We start from the raw sequence: 17,749 nt of genomic DNA, 5'->3' as shown, positions 1-17,749 counted from the left end.
CACACATTATCAGAAATACCTCAACCTTTATCTGTTTTATCAATACTCATTGTGTACAGTAATATCCATTACATTAGGGCAGTTATCCCTCTCTAAGCACCTGAGGCAGGAAAAGACAGCAGAGTAGTTACAATACCCTGACCACAGGATACAGAGGCACTGGATTTAAGCCCCAAACAAGGCTTTTATCATATCTGCACCAAACTGATATTAAATCTGGCTGTTTGAGTTAAGAGGTTTTTTAAAGGGTTATGTGTAATCCTCATGGATCAAGACTGGCAAGACAAACTTTCCTGAATCAGGCCCACTGCCAAGATCACAGTGTAAGATTTGGGTCTGAAGGATGAGATTTTTTGGACCTATGATGGCTATGTAGAAATCCCAAACTAGCATATGTTGATAATTTCCTAACAAAAAATGAATGCTGACATTTTGAAACACTTCTTTCCACAGAAGTGTCCAAAGAAGATCACTAGACTAGATTAAACTCTAGTGTATGAATCTCCAAAGTTCATACACACCATTAAGTGTTTGTTCTAAGAAACAGAAGCCTCATTTACCTGTAGTTTTTGTTCATCCTCCACACCTTGCAGCCCTGACAGACGGTCCTCAGCCTCATTCAGCCACTTCATTAGACTATCATGTTCCTTCTTATACTGGGAAAACACTGGAGAGAGTTCCACCGCCTGCCTCCTTTGAAATGACCTGAACTCCTACAATCCAGTGTATCCAGGAAAATATGGTGTAAAAAGAGGGAAGTAGTGAACAGAATAGGTCTTATTTATTTGAAGAACAAAATTACTTGAGGGATTCACTTGAAGGGGTAAATTCCAAAATATGCAGTACTACTAATTTATTTTCGTAATAGCTATATTCTCTTTATCTGCATAGACATGTAATCGAAGCCCACCTCATGGTCTTGCCCTGCACCTTTAAACTACACCTCAGCTTGCCAACTCAAGCATGATTCAAACAGGTGAGCTAAAAGGAGCATCTTTGTTCTAGAAAAAAACATTTTTAACAGAGCATGTGTATGCAAGCACCACAACATGCTGCAGTCACTGCTAATATCCTCTATAGCACGGAAATTAAATTTGGCAGCAGATTCAATCACACAAAGGACTTATGCTGAGAGGTTGGTATGTTTGTGTACATATGTATACATAGTCACTCTTCACACAGCCTGGTGGTGGAGACAAACATCTGTTCAAGGGCCAGCAAAGACAGGTGAAGCAAATGCCCAACTCGATGCACCCACCTATCTGGGTCAATACATAGGGTGGCCCTCTGTGAAGCTGTGAACAGGACTTTAAAAATCAAAACCTCTCCCCCAAAACCTAGAAATGGGAAAATTCATATTTTGGAATTGCAAAAATTCAGAGTTGGATTGTGTGCACATATATTTAACTCTTCCCCAGAGAATCACATATGCTGCAAGAGTCCTAAGTTATAAAATATGGATTACAGGTTGCAAGTGCGATAGCAAAGGGAAAATTGATAAATGAGCTATAGTAACTACCATAACTTGTACCTGCAAACTGTTGTACTTTTTCTGCAGAAGCAACAACTGTAGGCGGATCTTCTCTCTCCTATGGTCCTCCATAGGCTGCTGGAGCAACTGCCCTCCTCTCTGTAAAACTTCTTCCATCTGAGCTCTTTCTTGATCCAGCTAAAATTACACAAATCTCTATTATCTACAGAAATTATTTTAGAAACATTAGCTGCTCAGATAGTAACAGCAATTGTACCAAACTTTTGTCCTGTAATCCAAATGGGAGCCAAACAAATTCAAGCAGAGATTCTCCTCAACTACCAAATAATAAAACCCAACTTTCCATAAACTTTATAAAGAGATGTACTGAAAGGAATTTAATGAGCAAGGAGTATGCATTCACATCAATAGGGTATTATGACTTCCGCTCCATTTCTCTTCTAGATATTCCTTGACAATAATAAGCAAGTTCAGAGCAGGACAGCACAAAAATAAAAATTCAATAAATATAAAAACTGTGTAAAATGAAGGCTATGTTCTATAACCACAGGCCCTTTTATAGAAATAGTTTAAAATTTGCATTCTGTAATTCACATGGCATTTTCGATAGACTTATATCCAGCTTTCCAGCTCAGTTTGTAGTATTTGAGCTGCTTAAAAGGAAGGCAGATGGAATGGACTGACAGGAATTCACCTGATTTTGTAGGCAACAAGGCCATAGTGGACAAGATGCTAACAAAACTATGGCAGTTTTATATGGATGAATAGCAGAGTCTAGATAAGAATCTAGAAGACAAATTTTGTTCAAAGCTTTTATTTGGACTTCCAAGATAGAGCTACATTACAAGACTCTTACTTGCACCTTACCTCAAGCATCCTCTGACCTGGTCTATGCACTGTGATTCATTTTATCATACCAGTTTAAATTTGAACCTCATTCAAACATCATTCAAATGCAGGAGGGATTTCTTACAAAGAGCTACTTTGAGTAGGAGATAGAAGATAGATAAACAAAAATCACAGTTCACTACTTGTATTTTTTAAAATTGTGATGAAAATACCAATTCAAGTATGATTAGTTACACTCAGCCCAGCAGCCAAGAGACAGTAGCTATGGGAGAAGTATTGGAAAATTGTTCAGGGTGTCCAACAACCTAATAGTTCCCTTCCTTTCCTACCCTTAATTTAAAGACATTTCATCAGAATTCCCCCTCAAAGTCTGGAGCAATGCAACATAGGGAAAAAAAATAGGAAGTTATTTATTTAATTATTTATTTGTTCCATTGCTCACAAACCTTTTCATCTTCCCCACTCAACTCTAGATGCTTTTCCACAACTTTTAACATATTCTGTATGTCACTCTCAAATTTGTCCAGGTCTGGAAAAGCCACTCTAACTTCACGGGGCTCTGACATGACAGGAAGTCGTTCTTGTCCAACAAGCATCTGCAAAGCAAAATAAAACCTTGGTCAAGCTGAACCTTTAGTCTCAGCTGTCCCATATAATCCCTCATGAACAGATATAGCAGTCTGCAGGACCATTAGATATCAGCATAAATCAAAAATTTAAGAGTTATATGATCTGAGAGATAGCTTGAACACACTTGGTAGTTATTACCAAATGAAACAACTCCAGTCACATTAGATTATGGTATTGTTTTGTAGCTCATAAATATGTCCGGCAATATATAAAATTTTCTGAACAGCTGTTTCTAAGTTTTCCCATGCAACACAAGTCATCACCTGCTACTCAGGCAAAACAAAGCAGCTGATCTAAAAATCAGTCTATTTTTCACATATAAATAGCTTCACTTAAAAGAGCACTCAAAAGCAGCAAATTGCTGATCTAATAAACAATGACCTATCCACTACAGTCAGTTGCCAGTATGCCATCTTCTTGGCACAGATTCCCCAAGCAAGTTCTGGGGCTCATTCATCCTCACCTTGGCACTTTTGATGTGCTGAGAGACCTTCTCAAAATTACGGTTGAGTTCTGCCAGTTTGGGTTCAACAAGTTCCCGGCACGACACGCCGCGACCGTTCATTAAGATGACAGCCTGGTCACGGACATTATCCACTCGGAGACTGACGTCATCTAGTTCAGATGTTAAACGCTAAGGAGGGAAAGAAAATGAAAATGGTCATCTCCTAGGCAAGGAGAGAGACATCTAAAAGTAAACAAGCAAATCTGACATAATTCAGAATCCATGAGTTGACTGGTAGTATTTTGACAGATGACACAACATTTCCTACCTTCACAGTTTCCTCCTTTTGGCTAGCTGACTTCTTCTCAATTTCATCCAGTAAGGCTTCAGCCTGATACAACCAAGTACTTATGTGGGCAACATTTTCGTCAAAAATTTCCAGCTGGCCCTGGTGATTCTGGAAAAAGATGAAAAAATGTATGAATATGAGAAACTTCTAAAAATCCAACAAAAAAAATCCCAACAACAACAACAGAAAATCCCACAAACTCAAAAAACCATCAAATAAATCAACCCTACCAAAATCTTATGAGTAGAAAGGAGATTGATAAAACAGTGTTTTGGACACACTTTGGAATGAAACACTAAAAATTAGACCATACCTTTCATTTTCAATAGTATTTACAAAAATTCAATTTTAATTCTAGGCCCTTTGAGAATATAATTTTTAATTCACAGAAAAGGAAATAGAACTAGCTGAGGTAGCTTGTACAATAAAGATAGACAATGTATTACAACAACCAAAAACGCCACAATTTTTTCTATCAGCACTAGCAAGTACAACAGTATCCACTGTGTGTGGTTGTTCAGGTTTTTTAATTCGAAACGGATTATGCCAAACATACAAATTATAGCAATCAAGTTTTGATATTTTACTGATTGCATCAAAATATTCCTTCCTCTTAAGAAAAGTAACAAAATTGTAGACAAGTTAATTAGATATGCTTTCACGTGCAGTCAGAAATTGTAACATTAGGTGCCCCCGACAAATGTAATGTTATTTTGTGTATCAGATTCAGAGAAGTAACAATCTGTTTAAACCTTTCACCCAAACAAAAAGGCAGACAAGATTTGCTGTTTTAAAATAACAAAACAGAGGGAGGATAGAAAAGAGAGAAGGCCTATGATTGTGCTTTGTAAGGTTAAATTGTTCTTTCGCTACATGGAGCTATAAGTTTCTTGATGCTGATATAGAGAGCATAGACAATACCCGCCACCAGAGATGAACATAATCTAGAAGTATTTAGTTATGGATCATCCTTATAGCATTTACACATAAAGGTAAACTATCTGACTACTCCTAACGTGGAACTGGATTACAAAATTAACGTAATACTGCAACAGGCACTGGAAAACAGGCACAGGGATCACCATCCATGTACACACTAAAGTTTCCACAAATCCTGCCTTCAGAAGTCCCTGATATGGGTTGATTGTCATAACTAGCTAAACAACACCAAAATATCTTATTTATATAAAAGCATCAGTCTGATACCAGTATCAGTTGTAGACTGTTTCATGTCCATTTAGCTTAATTAGCAGCTTTAGGTGTATAATATGCTTGGGCTTTCATTTAATCAGCCAAATAGATGCTGTTGCCACACTTGAACACTTGCAGTTATGGTCTGTCCAAAAGAGCAATAGACTGACAGAGTCACAAGTGCTTTGCTGAACACCACTTCAAAGTTATCCATTGTCCTTTAAATTGCCATCATCTGGGTCTCAAGGAAATCTATCAACACAAACCCACTGTTCATGCTGGAGCTGGCACAGAGGCTGAATATTCAGGCTGAATAAAGAGCAGCACATGCAACAGCCCAGTTTTCCATCTTCCTCATGGCTTACCTCTCCATCTGCACCATAGACGGATATCCATTCCCCATTCTTTTAAGTGCATGAGGCATCATGAAAGCTTCACTTGACAGTAAAGTGAGACAAGTGAAAACCTCAACTGCTCCAAAGAGGCGAAAGGAGAGCTAGCTACCCTGACTATTTCTCATGAATGCAACTTACCAACAAGGTGTCACACCAGTCCTCAGTCCAGGTTCGAACTCTGCTCCAGCCAGCATTAAGGACACACAGCTTCTCCTCCAGGACAGTCTCACTCCCTTCCACCAGAGACTGGAGTGCAGTGCAGCTTTCTGTGATGCTCTTCAGATCAGCCTTCCTCCTCTCCAGCTCTCTCAGCACATTCTGAAACAAGTTCAGCCATTAAAACTGCACTGGTCCCAAACACAAGGGAAACAGATTTTTACCTCCACAGGAAACAAATATGTTGTAGGTGATCTTCACTTGTGGAAAGAATTACACCAAGTGTAATTGCCGTCTGTTTACAGTCACTCTCTGTAGATAGTGATCTCATTTTTTAAGAGAGAGTGAGAGCACAATGCATGTAAGTGTCCTGAACCACTTAGGGACTCTTTGGGTTTGTTGTCTTAGATCATCTTCACCATTTCTTTTCATTATGCAGGTAAAGCAAATGCATCACACTACACTGCAACTCCATTTTTAAAAGGGTTTTTTCTTCACTGCAAAGCACAAAACACTAATTTCAAGAGACACTCTGGATTCCTCTGTATCTTTCCTATTAAAGTACTTTTAGAGTTGGCAATAATGAGAAACATGGTAGGCCAACGCTAAATATTTGAGAACCATCACAACTCATTACTGCAGATGTTCAATTCAGTGGCTACATATTACAGAATCCCTATTGTTATATTATCTATATAGAGATATGTAAATAGATGTATCTTTATCTCTACCCTTTTTTCCAAGTCATCTCTGCTTTTAGATAGTTTTTTCAATCTAAAAACCCCACCTTTTTTGAAAGTATGCATACTGACATGCAAATTAAGCAATATGTCATCTCCTAAATATCAGCACACAGTTGCCATGTGGAAAACAGACCTCTTGCCAAATATTATTGATGATATCTGCCTACTTAGAAAGTTCCTTGATGTCAGTGTACAGTGTGGTGAAGAATGCACTTAATCACAGCCAGCATCTGGAGCTCCTTGAACATACTATCTATGCAGTAAGTAACTTATTACTTTATCATAACTTATTATCTTAGAAACAGAAACAAATACTCATGTCACTACATTTTAAAATTCCTTCTAGAAAACTTGAAAACAGAAAAGACAACTTTGAATGCAACATATAGGACTTGTCCTCCTGGTGCTGCAGCACAAGAGTCCTTATTTGCATGGCTTCCAAATGCATGGTGTACTTCCAATAAGGATTCAAAAGTTTGGAGAGGAATCTTGGGGATACTGCCACAGCAAAGTCCTAGCAATAATAATTGCTAATCCTGATTGAAATGCCTGAGAACAGGTTACATCAGATCAGTTTGCAATTCGATGAGCTTTCAAGTTTTAAGACTGCTGACAGGCCCATTCCAGAAGTAAAAGGTGACAGAAAGCAAAAACTGGAAAGGTCAGTACTACTGAACTGTATCAACTGACACTTATTGCTAACTCCTAGTAATATCCAAATTTCTACAGTGTGAGAAAATACTCTGAAGAAAGTAACTAACACATTTGCCTGTTTCAATTAAAAGCTTTAACTTGTAGGTGAAAGAAAATAAGGAATTACAGTAGCATCTTATTTTGCAAAGTCACAATTTTGAAGACAGCTGTTTCAATGAGAAGTTACAAACTCAATTTTTCATTCAATGCACTTTGTTTGCTCTACTAGTAAAATATTTGATCCAGTCCACAATTATATTTGCTGATAATTTAAAGAATATTATAATTGTGAAATGTGTAAGAGATACAGTAAGTCATAAATACCCATTAGTACCAAATATGAAGTAATATCTTAAATATTTCACTGGCATTTAAGGTCGATGCAAAATGCCTGAGATGAAACAGATCAGACTCAGTAAAGTACTGAACATGAACTACTGACTCTACTAAAATTTCAGCATGTGGGAGATTTAGGAATAAGTCACAGGGATTTAAATTCACAGCCACTTCTACAGAGTATTGCCTTAATGTCAGAAATTTTTTCTACCGATATTTAGTAAGCATGCTTACTTTGGCCCAGGCAATTTCTGAATCTAGATCAGAAAGCAAGCTCTCTGAAGTGGACTTCTGCACAAGGTCAGCTTCAGTGCTAGCCAGCCACTCTGACAGAGAGGCAGACTCCTTCCTCATTCTGCGTGCCAGCTGAGTTGCTCTTTCCAGGTCTTGTTTTCCTTCTGTCACCTACAAAAACAAACAAAACAAAACAAAAAAAAAAAAAAAAAGAGGAAAGAAAGAAAACAAAATTAGATTTTAAAAGATGGCAAATGCAAAAGTGCTAGCCAGCTAAAATATCCACCTATATATAAAATCCCTGTGTCTTAAAACTGTCTTGCTTTAAGGAAGGACCCTAAAAGGAAAGTTTATAAGCATCTGTATCTTACTATACAACAGAGAATATATACAAATAATTTTAAATTGGGATACATCTAAAGGAGATAAAGAAACCTGCATACCAATTTATTTATAGCTAGCAATCACCAAACTGATGTTTACCACTTTATTTTGATCCTTTAGCTGAAACTCAAAGGACTGTAGAATCTAGTCATTCAAACGGGTAAAATTCAATTCCTTCTAGTAATTTGTAAGGCCTGCTAGCAGAAAATTGTAAAGAAAAATTTCACTGAAAATCTAATCTGCCCTTAAAAACATACCAGTAAAATAAATACAAAATTTGATGTTTCTCGCGGTAAAATAATTTGTATTTCACACCATTTACACAACTAGTCTGGTCAGATTTTAACACAGACTTGAGAAGAACTCCAAGCATTATAGTGAGAATCAACTGACATGTCAAAAAATTGTGCTCTGTTCTCTGCTCAGGAAGAAAAATCATAACATTATACTGCAAGTAACTCTGCCTTTCCACCTTTTCCTAATCTCTTGTCTACATGCTTTCAAGAATCAACAGCTACCTGGATATTCTCAAATTCACAACTGCAAAATATTTCCTAAGACCCATTCCGAGATATTCCAACTCTGTAATCTGACCCTTTACCCAGCTTAATTCATGGAGCACTGAACAAACACAAATCCACTTGGGATGCCATCTTAATTTAGGTAGAGAGTCCTACCTGCCCAGTAAGGGTTTAACCATTTTTAAACACTTCTCTTGGACAAATAAATATTCCACTAATAAGAAAATCATGCAATATTTAATGCAGTTTGTGGGAAATACAGGTTTGCCTGCATTTACTATTTCACACTGAGAAACAACCATTTAGAGGGAATACTATTCAAAACCATCATGACACCCAAAAAACCTCAGGTTGACTTATATTTCTCACATGCTAATCTGACCATAAATCATCTTTAATCAATGGTTGGTCAGTTTTGCCGGGGCAATCAAAACTCTGTGAACCTTCCTTTCTTCAAGGCTACCTCTCCTCCAGGGAGGTATGTGTAATATTTATTCTCTCAACTGATTGCTCCTGGATGCAGCAACTGACCTACATAATATCACCTTTAGAATCAAACTTAAAACACCATCTAACAGCAGAGAAATGTCATGCAGACAAATATTCATACATTTATTTCTTTTTCTTACCTGTGCCCCCAAATCATTGTAAAGAAATTTCAGTGCTGTCAGTTGTTCATCCATCCCTTTAGGATTATCCGTCTGCTGTTTCTGTACAATTTGCCTTCCTGTCTTGATGACAGTTTCAACTTCCAATTTCACCTCACTGAGGGTCTTATAGAGTTTCTAAAAGTAAAAATACATATATTGGTGATCAATTTGTAGTGCAGGTTTTCTGACTCTGCTTCCTTTGAGGACCTTAACTCCAAATTGCACTTAAATTCTGGTTCATGAATTAATAGCAATATCTGACAAGAAGATTCCAAACTCCTGATATTTGATTCTGATAAATATCCTGATCACATTTTAGTCTAGTTTTTATTTTCAAAAATTAATATGATCAATAATTTAATAGTGTTTACTCCAAGGCTAATATTGTGATCTGTACTTCATCTTAGTATTTTGTTTTGCTCAAATACTAATGACTGTGATGCTTCTCCAGAACATAAGGACAAACCAGGGAAGGGAGTTTATAAAAACTCAGCTGTTCCACTATATCTATGATTGATAGTCCACTGCTTTTATGTCCTACAATAATAGGAGGTTGTTAGTTATCAAGTGCTCTGTTAGCACTTTCCAATGAGCTGCAATAGTTCCATGATGACTTTAAGCAAAATTTCCTCAGCAGAGAGTTTAAGCAACAAGAACTAGAAGAAAAAGAAACACCCCCTAGCATGAGTCATGAACATTGGATACATACCATGCACTTCTCCAAGTGAGCTTGGATTACATCTGGGTCAGTATCCTTCACATCCAAGACATGAAGTTCTGCTTTTACACCATCCAACACTCGCTTGCAATCTAACATGCGCTGCTCAAAATTGGCTGGTTTCTGGAAAAGCTGATACTTGGTACATACTTCACGGAGCTTTCTCTGTTTTAATGAATATTACATTGAAAGATTGTTTTAAATTAGTACCTGCACTTCAAAAAATAACCTTTTAAAGCATCTCATGCCACAGATTATAACCCATCATGCCACCACAAATCAATATATATGGAATTTTGGCTTGGCAAATAATGGTGCCATCACCTATTCCTAATCTCTACCTGAGGTGCAAGAGAGATGTAATTCTGTATCATACACTTTAAAAATACCCATTCTGCTCATATACAGAGACTTGGTGACTTTCTGCCCTTATCCCATGACACTTGTGAAATTTAGGCTTCCTTGTTCAATTCATCTAGGGCTGTTGGTTTCCTTATGAAAGCACATAAAAGCACATCCTATTTTATTCTGAGGTTCATCTGACTGCACCAAACAATTTACAGGCTGACACAGCAGGATGTAAAGGTGACTCTCATGTCTTTACCTGCAAAGCATCCAGCTGAGTTCCACCACGGGGAGACCTGCATTCAGGAGAAGCAGGAGGGAAAGAGCGAGCACTTTTCTTCAGCTCTTCTAAGGTGGATTCATGAGCTGCAATCTCAGCTTGAATTTTCTGCCATATCACAGAAGCAGGAAAGAAATACATTACAAAATTGCTTGTAGAGAGAGGAAGGAGAACTTTCTTACCAGAAGTAAATCTACTCTGTAAAATTTAAACACCACAAGGTTTATTCTAAATATTCTGCCTTTGGTGACAGATTGCTAAATTGAAAAATGAGGTTATTAAATATAACCTTCTTATAACAAATAAAACACTCCAGATTACAGAAGATAACACTTAATGCATCAGCACAGGACTGAAATTTATTACAAAGTCTAGACTGAGCACTATCATCAAATATTTTCAAAAGTTTTGTAGTGAAGGGCTATACAGAAATACCTGGGCCTCCTGGGGCATCTGAAAGGCATCTATCCTGTCAGTCAGGTAAGATGTCAGCTGTCTATCCAGATCTCCTAAGCTTTCCTGCAAGACCTGCAGCATGTGGTCAGTTTCTCGCATGGTCTGAAGCTGCTGTTCCAGGGCGATCTGTCGGCTCACCGCCTGAGCAGCACAGAGAGGTGAGACAAGATGCAGCAGTAATTCAATACAAATCATAAAAGACTTCCTCAAAACAAGGAAGAGAGACCAGAAAAGATCCTATGCCTGGAGGACTGACTAAAAAGCATCCTAGAAAGCAGCAATTTTTGAAGCTTGCTGTGGCTTCTGAACCAGTAACTGAGAAGCAGTGGAAGAGAAGGAGAGTTCTGCTGCTACATACATATGAGATAGCAAAAACACACCTCTTCTACTACCTCAGGAAGAAAGTATTCTGCTAAAACCACAGCAGTTTCAAAAACTAGCTGTTCAATGGGAAACAGGAACTTCACAATAGACCACAGATCAATGCTGTTTGATATTCACACTGTTAATATTCACATTTCCTTTCAAAACAATGACCTCATTTGGTTATACTGTCAAAACAGAAGTTCCATTTTTTCCCTTTATTGCCTCTTCCTTTAACAACTGAAATGTCACTACCTGCACAGAACACAAAATTCCCCACTATCAGCACGTGCATGCACAGACCTGTGCATATGCACACACACACAGATGTGGAGAGCTGTCAAAAGCCCAGTGTGCCAGTGCTGCAGCTGCCAAAGCAAACAAGTTTTTATATGGCAATCCTGTTGTAACAGGAAAAACAGCAGTCAATGCTGTTTTGTAATGCCAGCACATAGCCCCCAGCTGAGGGCGCTGCATTCATGTTTCTCATTGTAATGAGGATGAACTGAAATTCCCTCTATGATTACATTTTTTCATCAGTGACAGAAAACTCCCATTCTACAATTTGGCAGGGGCTTGTATTACCAGGATACAGAACACAAATTACAAACCTGTGCTACCTGAAACACAGCTAGTCTTCCTGTACTTATTAAGTCTATAAAAGACTAGACTGAAGTAGGAGAAGAGGAAGAGGACAACCTAATAGATGAGTAATGAGAAGAAATGTTTTTCTTCTGTTATTTGTTCCAGCATGACTTCTTCCTAGCTATTTCTAAGAGTGAAAATGTCACTTACACTCCTCATTTTTACAGTTAGTGAGAAAATCACCAATATTTATGGCAGCAGCAAGGTGATATTAAGTTGTTAATATTGAGCTGTTCCTTGATTTTGGAATTGCCTTTTTGTCACAATTATCTAAAAAACACCAGGGCATCCCTGCAGTTCAAGCTTGCAAAACAAACTTCACTCATGTAATGAAAAATAGAAAAGCATCTTGCTCTTTGGACATTTTTACAAATTGAAAACAGCTGATACCACTGATGCTATTTATTCTTTTCCTGTATTGCAGGAAACAAGAATCATTTCAAACTTGAGCTGAAAAATCCAGTCTACTTCAACCCTCACCCCAAGTTCTTACCAGGTGACTCAATTCCTCATAGCGGGCATTGAAAGCTTCCAATTTTTCACTGATGATGTCATCAAGAATCCCTCCATCAATCAATGTCTGCCCGAGTTCCCGAATCTGGGTGCGATTATCAGCTGGGTGACGCAGGACTGATTCCAGGGACTAATTAGAAAAAGTTTTAAAGGTCAAGACACTGAATATTACTGCATTTTCAGAGCTGGAAATCTGGTTGTTTACACAAGTTTAACACTTCAACTGTCTCGAGAGTGCTCTAAAAGCATAAATCAGTTATGGCTTAATTCATAATGGCACATGGCATTATGGCACAGAGGTAATTTTACTTTAGAGTATCAGACTTCACAGCACTTTTTGCCTACTCTCATAATTTCATACCGCTATAGCCCTGGAAGGAATTAACCAATTTACACAGGCCAGGAGAGAGCATACGGTTTTATCACAGTACCAAGTATGGCACTATCACATACAGTAAAAGTCCAGTAAAAGATTTGGTGGAGATTCTTACAAATCTCCATTTTCAATTTAGATTAGTATGTTCATTTAATGTGAAGAATCAGAATATCCAGCACATTTCAGTATGCTACTGAAGTGCAGAATTTTAGGTTTCTTTAAACAGAGCTATCTGAAAAATTACTTATCTGATAGAATTATTATAGTACCTCAAGAGCATCATTGACAGCATCCAATTTATCAGGCAGATTTCCTGTCATTTGCACTCTTTCTTCCAGATTGTTTAGCCAAGCTGTTTCTAAATCAAGATACTGAAGCAGCTCAATCCAACAGGACCACACTTCCTAGGAGCAACAGAAAAGAATAGAATTAGCCTAGAATGCCAGGCATAGCTCAAATACCCTATGAACAACTTAAAGATATGTGTCCGAGAAATCAGCTAAAAGAGACAAGTAGAAAATATTAAGAAACATGTCACAGTACAGTATGTTCTAGATACAAAAACATGCAGATCTATCAAGAAAATACAGAGAAAGGAGCACAGCAGTCACTAACTAAACTTGTGTTAAAACTATCACTGACATAAAGGTTCATATAACTATGTAAGAACATAAAATGCATTTGATCCTTTTTGACAGACAGGACACACACACACTCTACCCCAGACCATAACCTCTTGTCCTAATTATTATTGGATTTCAACCTTTAATTTTTGGTAAATTCCATTTTGGAAGACACAAAGCTCAATAACAGCTCTGTGAGACAAGTTTACTTATTTGCAGAAGCATCAAATACAATTATAATAACAAAGCTAGATGGTGTCTCATGGATTCCAAATACATAATTTCAAGGGAAAGTAATCTTGGAAAGGAGTAACAGGCATTTGTGCTGAAGCTGCTGTATTCAGACATTTTTAGTGTCCTTCTCCACTCCCCTCTTGTGCCACCTGACCTCACTTTACAAAATCACAGAATCACTTAGGTTGGAAAAGATCTGAGAGATCATCCAGTCCAATCTGTGACCAAACACCATTTTGTCAACAAGACCATGGTACTAAATGCCACATTCACTCTTGCCTTAAACACCTTCAGGGACAGTGAATCCAACTACCTCTCTAGGCAGTCCATTCCAATGTTTAATCATTCTTTCTGTGAAGAAATTCTTCCCAATGCCCAACATAAACCTCCTCTGGACCAGCTTGAAACCATTTCCTCTCATCATGCCCCTGGCCTCAGAGAAGAGGCCAAACCACACCTGGCTACACTCTCCTTTCATGCAGTTGTAGAGAGCAATAAGGTCACCCCTCAGCCTCTTTTTCTCCACACTAAACACTCGCAGCTCCCTCAGGAGCTCCTCATAGCACTTGTGCTCCAAACCTTCCAACCAGCTTTGCTGCCCTTCTCAGCACCCCAAAGTCCTCCTTTTAGTGAGAGGCCCAGAACTGGACAATGCATTCAAGGTGTGGCCCCACCAGCACCAAGTACATACAGAGGGACAATCACTTCCCCAGCCCTGCTGGCCACACTACGTCTAACACATGCCAAGATGCCATTCTGAGCCGCCAGGGCACATTGCTGGCTCACATTCCGTGGGTGTGTATCAGCATTCTTGGGTCCTTTTTTCATTGGACATCTTCCAGCCACTCTTTCCGCAGGCTGTAGCACTACATGAGGTTGTTATGACCCAAGTGCAGCACCTGGTACTTGGTCTTGTTGAACCTCATACCTTTGGCTTCAGCCCACCAAATCAGCCTGTCCAGATTCCTCTGCAGAGCCTTCCTACACCCCAGCAGATCAATACTTCCACCCAGCTTGGTGTCATCCACAAGTTTATTAAGGGTAGACTTGATACCCTCATCCAGAACATCAATAAAGGAATTGAACAGGTATCTCTAAGCAGAAAGCTATCATTCTTGCCTCCAAAGTGTGGCATTTCCCCCGGATCCGATTGCACAGTAGCTGGTAGTTCTCCAGCACGACATTCAACTCAGTCGCCAGGTCCTGACCACTGGACGGCACTTTGGTGGCCAACATCTTGATATTGTCCTTCAGAATCTTCACCCTCACCTCCTTCTGCAACACATCCTCCTTCGCTCTCTGTCAAAAAAACATATTACACTATCAACCTTCAATTGCCTCACACTCAGCCACTCACAAATCAAAGATAAGCAGTTTCACATTGGAGGTCTTGCAGCCAATGTATTTCTTGGGCCTGGACATAACAAAATACAGCACTAACTTGCATGGAATTCAAATCATGTTAGCAAGTGGTGAAAGATCCTGTTTTATTAAGCATACAGATATATTTATCATTCATGGTTTGTTCATTAAAAAAAACTCATAACTCAAAGCAAAAAAAAAATAAGTTCAGTGCTATTTCTATGCTATCATGCAAATTAAAAAACAACAAACCAAATTATGCAGAAAAAATAGATATTTCCTAAAAAACAAGTATATCAGGAAGAAAAAGGTAGGGTGAATTTACAGAAATTATGTGTCTCAGAGCTCAGTAACTATCTCCCAAACTTATCCAGGAAAGATGATGTAATTACCCAGGACATGTGCAATTACAAAGCTGGAACCTCCCTCACAGCTGTTGGGTGTGCTCGAGGAACACACAAAAAGGACAGCTAGAAGAATTCGTTCAAACTACACTCAGAGGAGCCTGGCAACACATACACAGGGTAAGTACAGTACAACTCCCAACATGCAGGTCTGGAGAAACTGTATTGTCACTTGTCAAATTTTGCCTTAGCCAGAACTGAGGAAGAAGGATAGCTGGAAGACAGATCAGGCAGACCAGTCTGAGTCTCCCCACTGAGACAAATAAAAGGCTTCAGAACTAGAGACTGCTCTGTATCTTTCTTTTCAGGTTTCAAGAACAATTTTATGAAATTGAAATACCTCTGATAAATAAGGCATTGCACTTTATAGTAGAATTTAGCACAACTTTTGTATATATATTTCAAGATGTCTTCTAGATATAAGGCAATAAAAAAGTCAGATATTAGAAGGGCAAAGAATAAAAAATTTTATATATATTTTATGGAAGGATTTTCAAAATCCACACAGTCTTATCTTATACTAATTCCTCCTTAAATGTATTCTTCCTGTCAGCAGGAGTTCCACTCTCTGTTCAAATGAGAGCATATGCAAAAAAGAGCCAAAGCCAGAGAGTGCTTTTTCCCAGTCCTAAAAGTAGTCCCAGAATAATATTGTTGCTGCAAATGAAAGGGAATTTTAAGTGTTACAATAAGCTTACAGACTCACTGACATAACTGTCATAATATACATAATATAATCTGGATTTGACAAAGGTAAATGTTCTAAAAGTCTCACAGATTTGCCAATGAAAAGAAGGCTCTTTCTTCCCTTGGCTTGTGTTCAGACAGCTGTCAGACTATGTGATCTCAAGTGGCTTCAAAGGACATGAATATATGAAAACGCTTGTTAAGGACAGCTTCAGAAAACCCCTTCAAAAGGGACAATTCAAAACTTCAAATGGCTTCATTAAAGCACTTGTAAGGGAGAATTTTTTTTAATTGTCCACCAAGTAACAGTATAGTGGATACTCATTTGAAAAGTGTACACAAATAAAAAATTTATGAAGATATGACTGAACTCCTAGATTAAAAAGTAGGGAATTATTTACTCTATACATACATCCAAGAAAATTATCTGTTCAACTGACAATATTATAATGAGACAAAAATATCTCCTTCCTCTCTGTTTATTTGGCCACCAGACTCAAAAATAAGAGAAGCAGGGATCAGTATCACTCACTGATCCTTTTGGATCTCTTCCAACTGATGATATTAAAAAAAAATTAAAATCCCTGTTTGCAACAGATGATGAACATATGATAACCTTACAACACACCTGTTTTAAAGTGATTTTCTAAATGTGGAATTAGAATATTTAGGGGATAAGAAACTGAGATCCAAGTGATAGAAGCAGAAGAATGTTTTCACAACCACTAATTTAGATAGAAATTAAAGATGACACTTTAATTTTAATTTTAAAAGTTTGACAACCTTTCTCAAGTTTTGTCTCCTGTAAAATTTTCCCATATTCCTAGTGTTTAATATGCTATACATAAAAAGCCTGACTCAACAGCTGAGCAAGCTGTTATTTATTATGAACTCCCTACCCCTCATGGCCAAAAAGAACATCTGCTTTTACAGTTTATGCTTTAAAAATCAAAAATTCCACAAAGCAAAGATGAAAAATACCATTAATCTTGTCATGACCTGAGCTCCTTTCCACAAATATAATTCCATAAAAGGTCAACCCCCAAAGCTTTAAGGTTCTGTTTCTCTTTAATCAGGCTTGTACAATGAGCTGGCATTGCTGACCTTCATTTCCTCTACTGCATTCTCTAGCTCTTCAGGGGACTTGTATTCAAAATCTTTCTCCAAATATTCTTCTTCAGCTTGGGTCATCCATTCTTGCATCTCTGCCAAATCCTTCTTCAGATTTACAGCTTTTTCCTGACTTTCAGACAGGCGATTTTTCTGACTAATGATCTAGAGTCCAAGGTGGAGAGAGAAATAGCAGCTTTGTTACTTAAATGTCCTTGTACATGTGAAAAACCACAAGTCCTTCTTAAAATATTTTACTACCAAAACATTTTCAGGCCTTTTTAATTAATGGAGCACTTTTACACGCACACACATACAAACTTATGATTTTTAGCAGATCAACAAAATCTAAAAGTGAGGGAAGGAGAAATATGACCTTTTTTTCCTCCCTCATTGAACGTAAACTGGTTACAATCCCTGGAAAAAGTCAGACAGAATAAAATCCTCTTCCAATTACAAGTATCATATAGTTAGATATAACATTATACTGAGCAATAAAACATTCTTCAGGCCTCACTTCTTTCCACAACCCAGAGACTCCGGATTCTATATCAACAGCAAGGCT

General features: G+C 37.9%; 1 protein-coding gene across 7 annotated transcripts in view; it reads right to left on the bottom strand.

The window, feature by feature from the left end:
• UTRN (utrophin) overlaps window positions 1-17,749 on the bottom strand; it is a 342,608-nt gene that overhangs the window by 214,412 nt on the left and 110,447 nt on the right. For 6 of the 7 annotated variants that reach the window (XM_038130632.1, XM_038130631.1, XM_038130633.1 and 3 more), the window contains 15 exons: window positions 17,179-17,349; window positions 14,741-14,920; window positions 13,034-13,168; window positions 12,369-12,518; window positions 10,847-11,008; window positions 10,391-10,519; window positions 9,778-9,951; window positions 9,048-9,203; window positions 7,514-7,684; window positions 5,490-5,669; window positions 3,745-3,873; window positions 3,435-3,605; window positions 2,788-2,937; window positions 1,532-1,669; window positions 561-713 (listed from right to left, as the gene is read on the bottom strand). In XM_038130632.1, coding sequence (XP_037986560.1) covers window positions 561-713; window positions 1,532-1,669; window positions 2,788-2,937; window positions 3,435-3,605; window positions 3,745-3,873; window positions 5,490-5,669; window positions 7,514-7,684; window positions 9,048-9,203; window positions 9,778-9,951; window positions 10,391-10,519; window positions 10,847-11,008; window positions 12,369-12,518; window positions 13,034-13,168; window positions 14,741-14,920; window positions 17,179-17,349 — 2,349 coding nt within the window. The remainder of the gene's footprint in view (window positions 1-560; window positions 714-1,531; window positions 1,670-2,787; window positions 2,938-3,434; window positions 3,606-3,744; window positions 3,874-5,489; window positions 5,670-7,513; window positions 7,685-9,047; window positions 9,204-9,777; window positions 9,952-10,390; window positions 10,520-10,846; window positions 11,009-12,368; window positions 12,519-13,033; window positions 13,169-14,740; window positions 14,921-17,178; window positions 17,350-17,749) is intronic. The other variant, XM_038130634.1, reaches the window with a different exon arrangement.

This window comes from Motacilla alba, chromosome 3, assembly GCF_015832195.1.
Source record: "Motacilla alba alba isolate MOTALB_02 chromosome 3, Motacilla_alba_V1.0_pri, whole genome shotgun sequence".
NCBI lineage: Eukaryota > Metazoa > Chordata > Aves > Passeriformes > Motacillidae > Motacilla > Motacilla alba.
Note: the sequence above shows the minus strand (reverse complement) of the source record. Positions and strands in the feature narration are given on the sequence as shown.